General features: G+C 44.8%; 1 protein-coding gene across 2 annotated transcripts; it reads left to right on the forward strand.

Moving 5' to 3' along the window:
- The first annotated feature begins 8,306 nt into the window (after positions 1 to 8,306).
- LOC311029833 (apelin receptor B-like) lies at positions 8,307 to 10,323 on the forward strand. Of its 2 annotated transcripts, none has more exons than XM_084035225.1 (2): positions 8,307 to 10,181; positions 10,232 to 10,323. In XM_084035225.1, exon 1 carries the CDS (start codon positions 8,374 to 8,376, stop codon positions 9,448 to 9,450), a length of 1,077 nt encoding a protein of 358 aa, XP_083891351.1. In that variant the 5' UTR covers positions 8,307 to 8,373; the 3' UTR covers positions 9,451 to 10,181; positions 10,232 to 10,323. The 2 variants fall into 2 exon arrangements, with proteins under 2 accessions (XP_083891351.1, XP_083891352.1); XM_084035226.1 differs by having other exon boundaries at positions 8,307 to 10,189; positions 10,232 to 10,281.
- Positions 10,324 to 14,422: the final 4,099 nt, after the last annotated feature.

A 14,422-nucleotide genomic window follows, 5' to 3' on the forward strand; every position in this document is an offset into this window, starting at 1 on the left:
CCCTCACCCACGCCGCAGCACACTTCCTCGGACACCTGTTTCTCCGGCTCTTTCAGCTCTTTGAGGAATTTGCATCTCAAACAGGGCGAATTCCCATAGCACCGTCCAGAGGGTCTCACCCAGCCATTTGCCTTTGGTCTCTGAAAAGGAGTCTTCTGCGTGTATACAGGCCTCCTTCTTCTTCCTCCTCGACAACTATCGGCTGCAGTCCAAGAACATGACAGCTAAGAACGCTCTCCTCTACATTTCAATTTACCGAACCGACGAAAACACTGTCTCAATTTATTTAAGTGTGATGGGTTCCATCGGGGAATTCTTTGGCCTCCTCACTTTTGAATGGAGTCATTTGAGAATATACTCGATGGCAAAGATGAAAGATTTAAATTCATCGCACCCAACAATCAGATGAGATGATGGTCGTCCGCCCTCACAGTGGCCTTCTTACATTTCTGTGAAGGATTTGCTGTGTGTCGCTTGTCGTGACGATGCCTGTCATTAAAGCGTGTTTGAATTTCAGCCTCCACTCATCATCTCTTTTGTGCCTTTCGCTGCCTGTAAACAATGCTCGCTTCTCACCCCGACTCCTCCCTTCACCTCAATCCGACCCCACCCGAGCAGACCCCACCCCACCCTGTCCGTTACACCCTGTGCTTGTGCTCGTAGAGTGGAGACGAGACCAGAGAGGGTGTAATGGGAGACCGGCTTTATGGCTAGTCTGCATGACGTGACCCAGACGTGGCCCCCATAACCGCACTCTCAGGGAAGAGCCATCTTTCATAGCGCAGTAACTTGTGACTTGAGCGGTGTTGGATACTAGAGCACCATGCTGCATTCTCACAAAATAAAAAAAAAATGGAGTGTGCTCATGTTTTGGTGCATTTTCTTCCAGTTTGAAGCAGCTGTGTTACTGCTGAAGCCACGTTCAGACTGAACAGGTCTCCCCCGCCCCCCACAAGGGTCTATGTCAGTGTGGACGTATTGCTGCGAGTACTGGTGAGAAGATGAAATATGATCCAGGAAGTCCAGTTTGAGTGATACTCGAGCGCTACCACGAGCTTTAAGACTCATCAGACACAGAAACACTTTATTATACTGTGAGACAGGATTTTACAACTCTGGAAAATCGTCACGCAGCAATCATTTTATCCCTCCGTCTCGCCGATTGCACGCTTCACATTACAAAGTAATCTGCCAGGAAAAAGTGCCCCTGCACATATTTGATTGACCTATGCACTCCGTTGTCAGGTGACATCGCATTCTGCAGCTGAAGCGGTGTAGGGGTTAGCCGGCCATGAACCGCAATGTCCAGCTAAAGGTTGGTTTTACCCCCAAAAATATTGAGAAGTTGATCTAGTTCTGATTGCGTACCTCTATTTGTTTGAGTGTAAAACTATATCCAATGCTCATAGAGTGAATGTGTGTGTAAACAGATACCCCACCCATATGATGTCCGCTTATACACCGTAGCTGTTTATGGGGGGTGGCTGGGTATAGTGAGGTGGATGATCTCATGAGAACATATGTGTGAAGCGTCTGGGAGATTAAAGTCTGGCTTCATGAGCTGTAAAGCTCCTCTAAAGCTTTTTGGTAACAAGGACCGAGGGTCTGCACCTTTATCCCCGGCCTGCCATCCCCCATCATGCACTCTGCCCAAAGAAGGATTAGAAGAGGGTAGAGGTCATGGGTACAAAACAAAAAAAAAACGCAACTGTGGCTGTTGATAATAGTTTGAATTGGTAAATTGGTTTGCAGCTGCCATGCCTCATCTGCAGCTTGTGTCTCTCTAATGCAAGATGTGATTTTTGTCAAATAATTTGGTTTTAGGTCAAATTAGTAAAAGCATAATATACACTTTTATATGTGAGTGAACAGAGACCTAATGAGCATTCCTGTGTTGGAATTTTCCATGTTTTGGGGGAAAGGTTTGGATGATAAGTTTCAGGCAGCAGACCTGCACGTGTGGGACAGGATGCGGAGTGGGAACGGGAGGTGTCGGGGGTCAGACAGATGCTCGTTCAATGGACAGTGGGCAGGATGTGTGTTTCTCCATTTATGGTTCTCCTCAGAGTAACAGTAGCTGGACACGCAGCACTAATGATCTCAAATCCATCAGCGTTTCTGACACTGGGTTATGATTTGTAATAGGAAATGATAACGCACACCTGTTTGGCTCCAGCCAGGGATCTCCCAGATCTGCTCCATGATTTGTAGCTATTGCTTAGCAACTTCAGATCCACATCCAAGTTCCTGTGTAGTCTGGGAAAAGGTAATTTTCGGCTGCAAAGTAACACAATTTCCATTGTTTCTGCTAGAAATGAAGTCATTTTTATATAATAAGAAAAATATAAATCATGCATAGCTGGTTTTTGCAATATAATATTGTGTGTTTTGTGCATTGTATGTTGTGTGAAGAACCTTTGTCACTTTGGTCACTAAAGGTCGACTTCTGTTGCATTTATTTACAATATCATATCAAAGTCTCTGATCCAGAATACTCCAGATAAACTTCTTTCCTCTTGATTTCACTATGTTTGAAGTTGGGCAGGCTCCATTAGGCTTATACAACCTCCAGACCTATCAGGTTTTCTGTTTTAGGGACCTTGTTGTGACCTCTGAACTGCTGAACACCCCCCCCCCCCCCCCCCCCCCCCTCTCCAACCGCACCCACTGTTGACTCTTTCAACTACCTGCAAACTCTTTGCTTTTATTTTTTGGAGGATTCCTGATTCAACTTTGTGTTGATGCATGTTTTAAATGTTTAATTGAAGCATGGTAATTCGTGTTTAATAAGGATTTACATTTTCTGTAATTGAAGGTATTTACCAAGTGTATGTTTAACAATAGTACAAAGTAAATCAGATAACCAGCAAATGTTCTCAGAATTTAAACCAAAAAAAAAAAAAAATGTCGCTTAATGCTGCTGTCTTAAAGGTTTTTTTGGGGCATTGCCACATTTATTTGGCACCGTTTGTGTTGTGCATGTTTATCTCTTCACTTGGGGATGTTTGTTAGCCTGCTATTGGTGCGTTTGCACTAATCTCTATTGATCTGAAGTCACTTCCTGCCATTGTTGTGTCACATCCCCACTGTCTCGTGTCTTCCCATCCATCCAGTCCCGTCTTTCCCCATCAAGGAAGCTGGCAGCTGAGAAAGGATGCACAGGAGTAGGGGTGTGTGTGTGTGTGTGTGTGTGTGTGTGTGTGTGTGTGTGTGTGTGTGTGTGTGTGTGTGTGTGTGTGTGTGTGTGTGTGTGTGAGGAGAACTCCACAGATACTGAACATTAAAGTTTCCATCAAAAAGAAAAAAAAATAGGATCATGTGGGTAATTACAACTTAGAGCTTAAGCTGCAACAAAATAGCCGCACCCAAACTAACTTTTGCATTAATTTTTGTATTTGCAGTGTGTGTGTGTGTGTGTTTGTTTGTGTGTGTGTGTGTGTGTTTGTGTGTGCGCACTAGAGAGGGAGAGTTAAGGGATGTATGTTTTAACATCAGCGAGTGACCTCATAACCTGTTATAATTGAGACTAATGACAAAAACATATGGACCTCAAGACCTTTGGTTTGAGGTTACAATAGCTTATTGTAGTGCGTCCAGTGTAGTCATGGGTTTTACATGGTGTGTGTGTGGAGTGCATTTTGTGCATGTGTGTGTGTGTGTGTGTGTGTGTGGGTGTGTACATTTCTCAGCCTTGAAACTAAACTGCAGGCTTGTGTTTCAAAACTCTGTGAAGTTCGGACAGCCATAAAAATCTATAAAACAGTTCGTGTTACATGTGAAGGATAAAAGACTTTGTAAATCCTCCAGTGCATTTAGAATAATTCACACCGTTTCTAGACTACCTCTTGTTCTCTGACCCATCGCTGTTTCACACGTTTTTTTGTTTTGAGCAATATCAGTCTTACATGCAGGAGTAGCAGTGCAGGAAGGTTTTCACAGGAAAGGGGAAATGTGGGTATAGGTTTCACTGCAGCGTTCTGTTTTATAATAACTGTGAAATTTATGAAAAGGCACTAGTTGGTTTAGCCGACTAGCTGACTGTACATCCATTTGCTTCCCTTTAACCGTAGTGGTCAAACATGTTGTATGTAATCCGTATTTATCTTTCTAAACTGCGACCATCACCCAACAAACAAACCACCTTATCAGTCCTTATCCTGTGTCAGACAGGAAGTGGAAGCAAACACTGATCCAACTTTGTCCATGTTAACAAACAAACCACGGTTGTCATGATGACTTGCAGCAGCAGTGCTACCTCGCCGCTTCTCTACGTGATAAATGAACCTCTCACTTTTGTTCCTCTTGACTTGACGTCCTGCGTGAGAGACGCGGAGGCGTCCCGTCTTATCTATTCGTTATATTTTCACCGATGACCCTGAAGTTTGAACTATATATACCTATTTGTGATTTCCCTCTCCCGTCCTCACATTTATATTTGATAAACATTTCTGCTCAGCTGCTGCACTGGCACAAGAAGACAACTGCGTCTCGAAAACAGGAAGATTCATATCAACAGAGTCCTCCGGTAGCCTGACCTAAAAACAGAAATTGGACATCCATTTGTGTGTTAGCTGCTAATTCAGCGTAACTGTCGCTGCCCTGGAAGTCTGAGGGAGTGCCGCGGGGTCGCCGGGGCCGCGAGGTCATGAAAACATCTCGTGTGTTTGCTGAATGAGGTCAAGTCGCGTGTTATCGTACAGATACAAACTCAGCAAGAAGACTGCAGCGACTGTTTCCTAAGGAGCAACATGTCGGGACTGGACTACTGAGAATCTGTGCATGGCCAGTTCCAGGACCCAGAAAATGAAATTAGTTAACACAGGACAATTATGTTGCACCATTCATCCAATCTGGCATCAATCCATGACTGAAACCCAGACAACCGGCTCATTTGAATGAGTTCAGTCTGTCGGCAACGCAGGAGCTTCAGCAAAATCTTCCAGAAAAACACATTTTCTGTCACCCAAAACATGACAAAATCTGCACTCGCCTGGTAGATTGCCTTAGCAGTACCTGGAGCTGTAACAACAGCCCTTGTACATCCATAAATAAAAGGTGTACTGTATCGTATAGCATTGTTTTCCGTCCCGTCATGCCCGATGATACCCAATCCTATCCATGCACCACGTTCAGCAGACACACAACATTTCTGTCTGACGTGCCAGTAAGTTACTGGCGTTTCAGCTGCAGATGCTTCAAAGACTATTTCAGAAGTGTTTCATCCGTGCAAAAAGGCTGTAAAACTCGAGCCGAAGCCACATTAGTCTTTACTGGAATGGTAAGGAAAAGGCGCGAACATCTCCCGTCCTGGTGGCCTTTGTGCCTTTTAACGAGCTGGTGTCAATCACCTCGACGTCTCTGCTGAAGCAAAAAAAAAAAAAAAAAAAAGTAAAGGGAGAAAAGTTGAGCAGGCGGTAATGACGCCCAAATGTTGGAGCTTTCCAGCCAGCCTGCTGGAGGTGTTAGCTTTGACAGCATTCAGGTAATTAAAAGAGCAGATCAGACTGTTGATGTGATTGGTAATGTAAATGGTGCTGATGGCTCAGGTGTTTGCCCGAGGGCTCTGTCTATCACCGGCGCTGTCAAGCTGCTATCAGGTCAGACGTGTGATATCATGAATTTTCCGAAGAGCCTGAGAAGAGTCAGAGTTGGTCAGAGTTGCAAACAAAGCCTCAAGGAACCAGCTGTCTCAGCGCTAAGGGGGGGGGGGGGGGGGGGGGGGGGGGGGGCGTCCGTGCATGTGGTCTGTGACAGCTTAACACACACATCAAACAACTGCGAGACCCCCGCCAACTCACACACACACCTAAACAACAAGAACACACACCTCACGCACCTTTTGACGCCGCGGGTATCACCGAAAAACAGACAAACGCACAAGGTCACAATAAAAAGATCAAAGAGAGACACTGTAGTGTGCGTCTCTCTGCCTTTGTGTACATTTGGAAAACAACATCCTTTTTCCATATTCCCGGATATATCTGTTACTGACTCGATGCTGACGGATGATGTTGGAATGACAGATGGAGGATGGATGAAACGCCACCGGTGTGGTTAAATAAGAGTGCATAAACACGAGGAATGTTCTGGTGCCTTCACGGTGTGTGGTTTACAGGGGGCCACACATGAGAGGACAACACCAACAATAACAACAACAATCAATTTGAGACACAGGTGGACTATTGAAGAGGAAAAACATGAGCTGGAAACAGGGTCTCTGACACGCTGAAGAAAAAGATGGAGGCTCTGCGACAAGATTTAAACTCCACTCGGAACTTGTCACTCCTGAATGCCAAGAAGAGGAAGATTTAGATTGTTTTTCTACTTTTCTTATCATTGTAAAATGATCCAAAGAGGCTAATGAGGGGATTTTTAAAAGAAGAAAAAAGTGAGTGGGTGGCTTGTTTCATTCATCAAGGCCTGATGTTTTATTTAGCCGTACACTCACATCCCTGTCAACGGACTCGGCTAAAAACAGACCTCGGCCCCACCAGCGCCACAGATAGGAAGCTTGCTTTATGCTTTTTTTCCTGTTCAGCCAGACGGACAAAGGGCTGGATGGACAATCAAGCGCAGTGAGAGAGGACAGGGTTGGGGAGGAGGCACACAAACACAATCACGTCAGTTGGACAAACAGATGACACAAGATCGCATCACAATAATTGGCGAAAACAAACAGATCTCTGAGAGTAAATGACGCTGGTGAAAGCAGGGGAAGGCGGGAATCAATCCTCATCTTCATAATCAGAGGAAGGCGGAGATGAGAGGAGGAGGATGGAGGGGCGGAGGAAGGGATCAGTGGAGGAAAAGATTGTTGAGTGATACAGTAGTTGTGTCTAAAGGTCGGTGCCCCGGCGCCACCGCTGCCTCTCTGCTGAGAGACGGAGCAGACTGAAGACTGAGCCGACCCACCTGGGCCCACAAATACCAAGAGAAGGCAAAGAAGAGTAGTTTGACTAGTATGACCTCTTAACATGGCCTCCCCCCCTTTTTGTTTTCTCTTAAGTTGCTTTAAAGTTGGGGGGGAAATCACTTTATTCCACATTTATTATCACACATATTCTGTACCGACTTGTTACAACTCTACATTGACAATCATTGACAAGGCATATTTAGCATCTTTGAAAACAATTTATTTTAAAGTTTTGCAACATTAAAACAATCCTCCCCCCCCCCCAAAAAAAATAGTATCTATTGATGTATTTCTTTGTTTATTATCAATTGCGACCCTGCACTTATACTCATTTTGTTGAGTACACTGGCTGTCATTTATCAATTTAGTTGTTCAGGAGGCAATGTGTCTCACCTAAATTTGAATACTATTGAATCTCGCCAATTTGTCTTTTAAAAGTTTAAATAGAATGGAAATAAATGACTTCATCGGTTTCTAAGCATTGTGTCTTTGTGCTCATTTGGTTTCATCGTATATTTTCAATTAAAGGTCTGAGGTTAAAGTTTTTGTTTAACCTGCAATTAATTAAAGCTAAACACATCTGTATTTTGGCTTCAGTTTGTGGTTTCACTTGTATGGGCACATACACACACTAGAAAAACAGACATAGACATGTAAATAGTGCAGCCCATTGGGATTTCAGCAGAGTGCTCAGCTGCCACAAGGACTCGATTGATATTGAAATTGACTACTATGAAACTTGTCATGCCCAGACGTGACTCATGGGCTGCCGTCCAAACATGTCTACTTAACTTTCATTCCCTAAAGGAAAAACAAATTGTTGCAATTAAAACTGTGGATTCGTGATTTATACTTTGTTTGAATTTAACTCCGATAGAAGTTTGGCTGAAACTGCACTGGCTTTAGGTTGTTTTTAAAGATGTTTGGCCTCTCATCCAAGAGGATTCTTCAGTTCATTAAAGCTCAACACATCTTTATTTTGTCTTCAGTTTGTGGGTTTTACTTGTATGGGCACATAGACTTGAGAAAAACATAGAGATGTAAACACATTCACATTCAGATGGACTGAAGAAGCCTCTTGGATGAGAGGCCAAACGCCTTCAAAAAACATGTGTATGAAATGTAAGGGGAAAAGCAAGGATATCCTTAACTAACTACTGGAATTACCAGCAAAACGTTTTGCATTGCATTAAAGTGTTTCCTCTATACATTATGTTGTATACAAATCCAATGAATGGAGAGAGAGGTGGGCGTGTGTGCAGAGAAAGAGCATGTTCTTCTGGAGGAGGAGGAGGAGGAGGGTGGTGGGAGGAGGGGCGACATGGGAGGGTACAAGTCTGGAGGGGTATATAAGGGTGGGCAGATTCCACATTCTGCAACAGTCAGAGTGCTGATAGCTATTGGGGATTTATCTGCACCAAACAGATCTTTCCTTTTTTAAAAGACAATAAGAAGAGGAAATGGACATGGAGCCAACCGACGGTCCTTATGAGTACTACGACTACGAGGAGACAGAAAACGCCACCATGTGTGACTATGATGAGTGGATGCCGTCGTACTCCGTCATCCCGGTGCTGTACATGCTCATTTTCATCCTCGGCCTCTCTGGAAACGGGGTGGTCATCTTCACCGTGTGGAGGGCCCAGGGTAAGCGGCGGGCTGCCGACGTCTACATCTGCAACCTGGCCCTGGCTGACCTCGCCTTCGTGGGCACTCTGCCCCTGTGGGCTGTTTACACCGCCATGGGCTACCACTGGCCCTTCGGCGTGGCCCTGTGCAAGATCAGCAGCTACATGGTGCTGCTCAACATGTACGCCAGTGTCTTCTGCCTCACCTGCATGAGCTTCGACCGCTACCTGGCCATCGTCCACTCCTTGTCCAGCACCCAGCTGCGCACCCGTGGACACATGCAGGCCTGCCTGGCCGCCATCTGGCTGCTGTCCGGTCTCCTGGCCGCCCCGACTCTGCTCTTCCGCACCACCATATACGAGCCGACCAGCAACCGCACGTCCTGCGCCATGGACTTCAGCCTGGTGATGACGAGGAAAGAGCAGGAGAACCTGTGGATCGCCGGCCTCAGCATCTCCTCCACGACTCTGGGCTTTCTCCTACCTTTCTTGGCGATGATGGTGTGCTACGGCTTCATCGGCTGCACCGTCACCCGCCACTTCAACACCCTGCGCAAAGAGGACCAGCGTAAGAGGCGGCTGCTGAAGATCATCACCCTGCTGGTGGTGGTGTTCGCCGCCTGCTGGATGCCCTTCCACATCGTGAAGAGCGCTGACGCCCTCTCCTACCTGGAGCTGTTTCCCGCCACCTGCACTTTCCTGCGTTTCCTGCTGGTGGCTCACCCCTACGCCACCTGCCTGGCCTACCTCAACAGCTGCCTCAACCCCTTTCTCTACGCCTTCTTCGACCTGCGCTTCAGATCCCAGTGCCTGTGTCTGCTCAACCTGAAGAAGGCCTTGCACGCGAGCCCCGCCAGCTCCCTGTCCTCTCAGAAGACAGAGGCTCAGTCCCTGGCCACAAAGGTGTGACGGCAGCTGAGGGCCCAGTTGCATGCTGGGGAAGAGGTGAACAATGCAGAACATTGCAGGTAAATCAAAAACTGTACAGCACTGGGTGCTTGCTCACGGATTGACGGTCAGTCCTTCAGAGACACACCGTTGCTCCTCTCTGACTCTGAGGACTACCGCGTTTGCCTGAAGACGACGGTCAGGCTTGTGGTTTCAGGGTCCGACCGCGCTCAACCTCCAGCCTCACTTTCAGGAGCAAGGGGCAGCAAACCTGAACGACTTTTTAAAAGAGGAATGTATTTCAAAAGGACCACATGCTCATGTTTATGTGAAATACATGAGCTTTTGTATTCTGAAGAGTCCCGGTGAAATGTATCACCCATGCATTTGCCCCTGCTGTCCTTGTTTTAATTTGTAAGCACTTGAGGTGTGATACCTAGCAGACTGCCACGCTCTCCATCTCAAACTGTAGTATCTGTCTCACAGCCGGCAGTGTTACGTATGTGTGTGTGCGTGTGTGTGTGTGTCTAGAATGGGTGTGCCAGTCAGTAATAATCGGTGTTGAAGTCTGATAAGGGTGTTGTAAGGAGAGACGGGGATACGGGGAGAGAGGGGAGGGAGTCCCAGACAGACAGACAGATGGCAGCTGACAAATGTTTTCAGGCTGCTGGAGGTGACTGCTTTGACAGTCTGCGGTAACGTGTGTGTGTGTGTGTGTGTGTGTGTGTGTGTGTGTGTGTGTGTGTGTGTGTGTGTGTGTGTGTGTGTGTGTGTGTGTGTGTGTGTGTGTGTGTGAGTGAAGGAATGAGTTTGTTTATTGAGCTTCAGGTTGACTATGAATTTGTTCCTGACAAACAAGCATTTTGTGAATACACTATTTTTTTGGAATTGATTGTTTATGGTTTGTAATAAAAACAAAAACAAAAGTGCTTTGGACAAAAAAAAAAAAAACAGGTTCTGTCTCAGTCACTATGTCACTTGTGATAGCTTGTTAAATCCTGCTGGAATGTTTTTTCTCCCATCCAGTGAATGTGCGTCTTCCTGTTAGTGCATTGCTGAGGGGAGGCAGTCTCCCTCCCATTGTGTTTCACTGGGCCGAAATCAAAGCATGTGTCTGCAGGAAATGCAAGTTCGACTTCTGTTTCCCTCTTCCAGCACGTTTGCCTCTTCTCCTCCTTACAATCTGCTCATGCAAACAATCAGCGAGTACAAAAGTCTCTAAATTGGATCAACCGCAGGACATTTGGCTTTTTCCCAGATAAAGCCAAATGGTTGATTACTTAACTTCAGGGTGCTTTTCCTCTCCTAAAAGTGTTGTTAGTTTATCATGATAAGGTAGAGTTGATTGTATTGTTTGATGCAAAAAAAAAAGGCACCACAACAGGTTGCTGAGCCTTAAATTAGAATTCAACCATTTTGATGGTAAAGAGCTTTTTTCCAGGATGTAATCAGTAACAGCAGGGAGACAGAAGGATTGAACTAATCCTTGGTTACCGATTTGTAGAGGGATTCGGCTATCTGTTCCTGTGTAATACCTGTGGCGGAGAGTGGCTTAGTTGAAAATCACCTCCAATTACTGTTCGCTACAGTGTGCCTTTTAGTTAGGGCGAGTAAAGTCTTACTAAGAGGGACAAAGGCTGAAGGAAAAAGTAATCTGAGTCTTGAGTTTCACAGGTGAAAAGTTCCTTGTCAATGAAAGAGAAAAATAAATCCAACAGCTGCAGCGACACTCACTCCGTCTCCTTCATCGCCGTCTCAGCTCCATAACCTCATCTGAGCCGAGACACAAAATCGTTATTAAATAGATGTCTGAATTTTTAAGTATACAGAAGACAAGGATTTTTCCTGGAAACTAGTTGCACTCAGCAACTTGCTGGAAACAAAACTGATTGAACAGTAAATTAAATAGTGGCACAATCCATGCAATCTCTTAATTTTAAATTCCATGCAGCAGCTATTTTTACAGGACAACTTTTCACATTATCCTCCACCTGTCAGCATCACAATCAAAGCCCCCCCAGTGAAAGATAATCCTGACAGATTATTGACATGGGTTTTTAAGTTTTATGACGCTAATGTGATCATATTACCAAGATTTCATGGCGCGAACTTGGCCAAAGCTAGAAAACAAAGTGCTAAAAAAGGGACTAACGCCCTCTGATCCTCTATAGGCTGGGTGTTTGTCTGAGAGGACTGTTGGGAAATTATTACACAAATGTTTTCATTCCTTTGTAATAACAGAGTGTGAAAATTGAATGTGTCTCCACTGCAGGCCGGTCTGCCGCGGGGAATCCCAGGAGTATAAACAGCCTTCATTCTCCCTCTCTAAGAAATGGCAGCTAGCTTTCTTGAAAACAGTATTCATCGTTAATTATTTAACCCCTACAGCCAAATACTCAAAAAATAACATTGTTGTCTATATATTAATAATGTGACTGAAAGGTTGCGGTTCTGACTGGGAAAAGATGAGTACCACTGTTGTCTGAAAGAAGAAACATCAAAGATCCATAACATCAAAAGATTAAAAAGAAACTCAAACCACTAATTATATCCATATTATCTTATACACCACAGTTTAAACCTGATAGAAGAGTCTTTTTAAGTGCTTCTCACAACATTAATTTGCCTTATTCTGAACTAAAAGTTTATTAATTATATCATATATAATATACTGACCTAAAGCCTCATTATTTCGTCTCCAGTGGCAAGAAACCAGTTAAAAGGTCAACCATCAGGCAACCATTTCCATGAGAAGTATTAGAGTTTCAACTGAAACTGTAACCAAGTGGATTTTCTCTTTGATCCCTCCACCACACGACAGAGGGAAATACACTTATTTTCATTTCACTACATGTAATTAACATTTGTTGCTTCTTTTCAGGTTACAGTAAGATTTTACAAACAAAACATTTGATCAGTTCAAACAATACAATGTACCTCATTTCAATCATTTAACAATAATAATAACTTTCAAGGAACCCATGGATGCTTTACACACAACAATAAAGTGATGCTTACAAATAAAGCTACTTCGGTTATATTACGTAATATAACACTCACAGCAGTATTTTTCTGTGTGAATTGTTTAATTCAAACTATTGACATATGTATTAATGCACAAAACCAAATCGGAATTAGGTTTATTGCTAAGTATATTTTCATATACAAGGAATTGGCCTACAATTAAAAATAAAAAGCAAGTACTGCACCAGTAAATAATCAGAAAACAAGAGACTAGAAAATATTGCAACAAAAAACAGTTCAAAATGTGGAAAATATGTATGTTTTTTTGAGTGAGGAGCTGCACTGTGTTAAAAAGGAAGAGGGTGACGTGAAAGAATATGTCCAATGTATACGGATAATAATCTAAGAGATGTACGTTAATGTAATGCAAAGAGGCAGATACATCAGGGGGTATGTTATTAAATATGTTTGCTTTTATGGGGTTTTTTACTGCCTGAACTGACCCTTTAGGTCTGGACGGATGGGTCGGCCTATGCCTTTGGAGGTATAAACACAGAACAATGCAGACTGTGAGGATGCCAAACCCGAAACCTTCACCAGATGGGCCAATGTTTGCTGACCAGAAGCAAAAGTAAGAGGACAGAGTTTCTATGGGGGGGGGGGGGCCCCCGCATTAAATCATCGATTGTCATATCAATGAGTGACAAATAGCCTTTGTCCTGTTTTAAATCAGGCTTGCAGCCAGGCCCCCTGCAGTCAGCAGCACACGTTTAACCGTCATAAATCAGAACCAATAAACCAGGTCATGCAGAAAATAGACAGAGGAAGTGTGCACTCATTTCTCCTCCGTCCTAACAATGGAGGCTGAGCCGCTGAGCCGGCAGACCGGACCTCGACCCTGTTCCAACCACAGTAGGCGGTAGGATGAGATGCTGACCCCTGGAGCGTCTTGGAGTACCCTCAGCTTCCTGCCACCCAGTCTTGCAGTGCTCCTCCCTTGCACCGTCCCAGGAGGACGACAGACCTCACGGACAGGATAGGACTCAGCAGGCCAGGCAGGAAAGCAGAGGTAGGGGTTCCTGACCGGGATATCCTGTCTTTCAGAGGCATCCCTCTGCGTTTAGGGCCCTCTGTGAGATAAAGATGCATGCTCCTCCTGAGGTCTTGGAGGACAAGGGTGCTTGATTAAGACAAGGGGAAGCTGTAGAAAAACGGACGATAAAGCTTAAAGCACACATAGTGGCAAACGTGACACAAACACCTGAGGTGACAAATCAGAAGTCTCTTCTGTCTCCCTCACTCTCTGCTCTCACTCCGTCTCTCCTGCGAGGCAGACATTTCAAAGGCGTACACACAAGACAGCCATCGTTAGTGGAGACACGTCGTTTCCGACTGAAGAAAGGAGAGGAAGTGGCCAAGCTTTGGGTGACTCCGGATCCTGGGCTATGTGAGTCTCAGGGAAGATCATCCTCTTCACGTGGCACAAAGTGTCCCTTCATTCCCTCATCTATCCTCTCCATTGTGCACCCTTCCCTCCTAAATGGATGCCCTGTCATCTGCTGCAGGACCCAGAGAGAACAGCTGCACCGAATTAAGCATCACAGGTAAAGATGGCTGCATGAGTAAGCCAGTAATTATGTAAGAACAACACCACTTTTCACTGATTTAGGCACGTACTGCAGCGCAGATGACGATGTCAAATCAGGGCCTTAAATGATGCAAACATGTCGCAAACTGTCCTCTGTTATAGCAGCAGCATCTTGAAGGTCTCTGTAGCAACAATCCACAGCCAGTCTCTCTCTCTATCTCTCTCTCTCACACACACACACACACACACACACACTCTCAAAAACACTTTTCAAACTGTAGCCGACAGTAAAATCACAGGTAAAGTCTTATGACCCGTCTATATGCACAATTAAACTGGTCACAGTGGGTTTGCTAATTCCTTAAGCCCTAGTCAACAGTGAGACATCGTCATTCAGATTCAAGAGAACTGTCACAGTTAACTTCTTTACACTTTTTTCCC

Source organism: Eutrigla gurnardus, assembly GCF_963514095.1.
Source record: "Eutrigla gurnardus genome assembly, chromosome: 19".
Taxonomy (NCBI): Eukaryota; Metazoa; Chordata; class Actinopteri; order Perciformes; family Triglidae; genus Eutrigla; species Eutrigla gurnardus.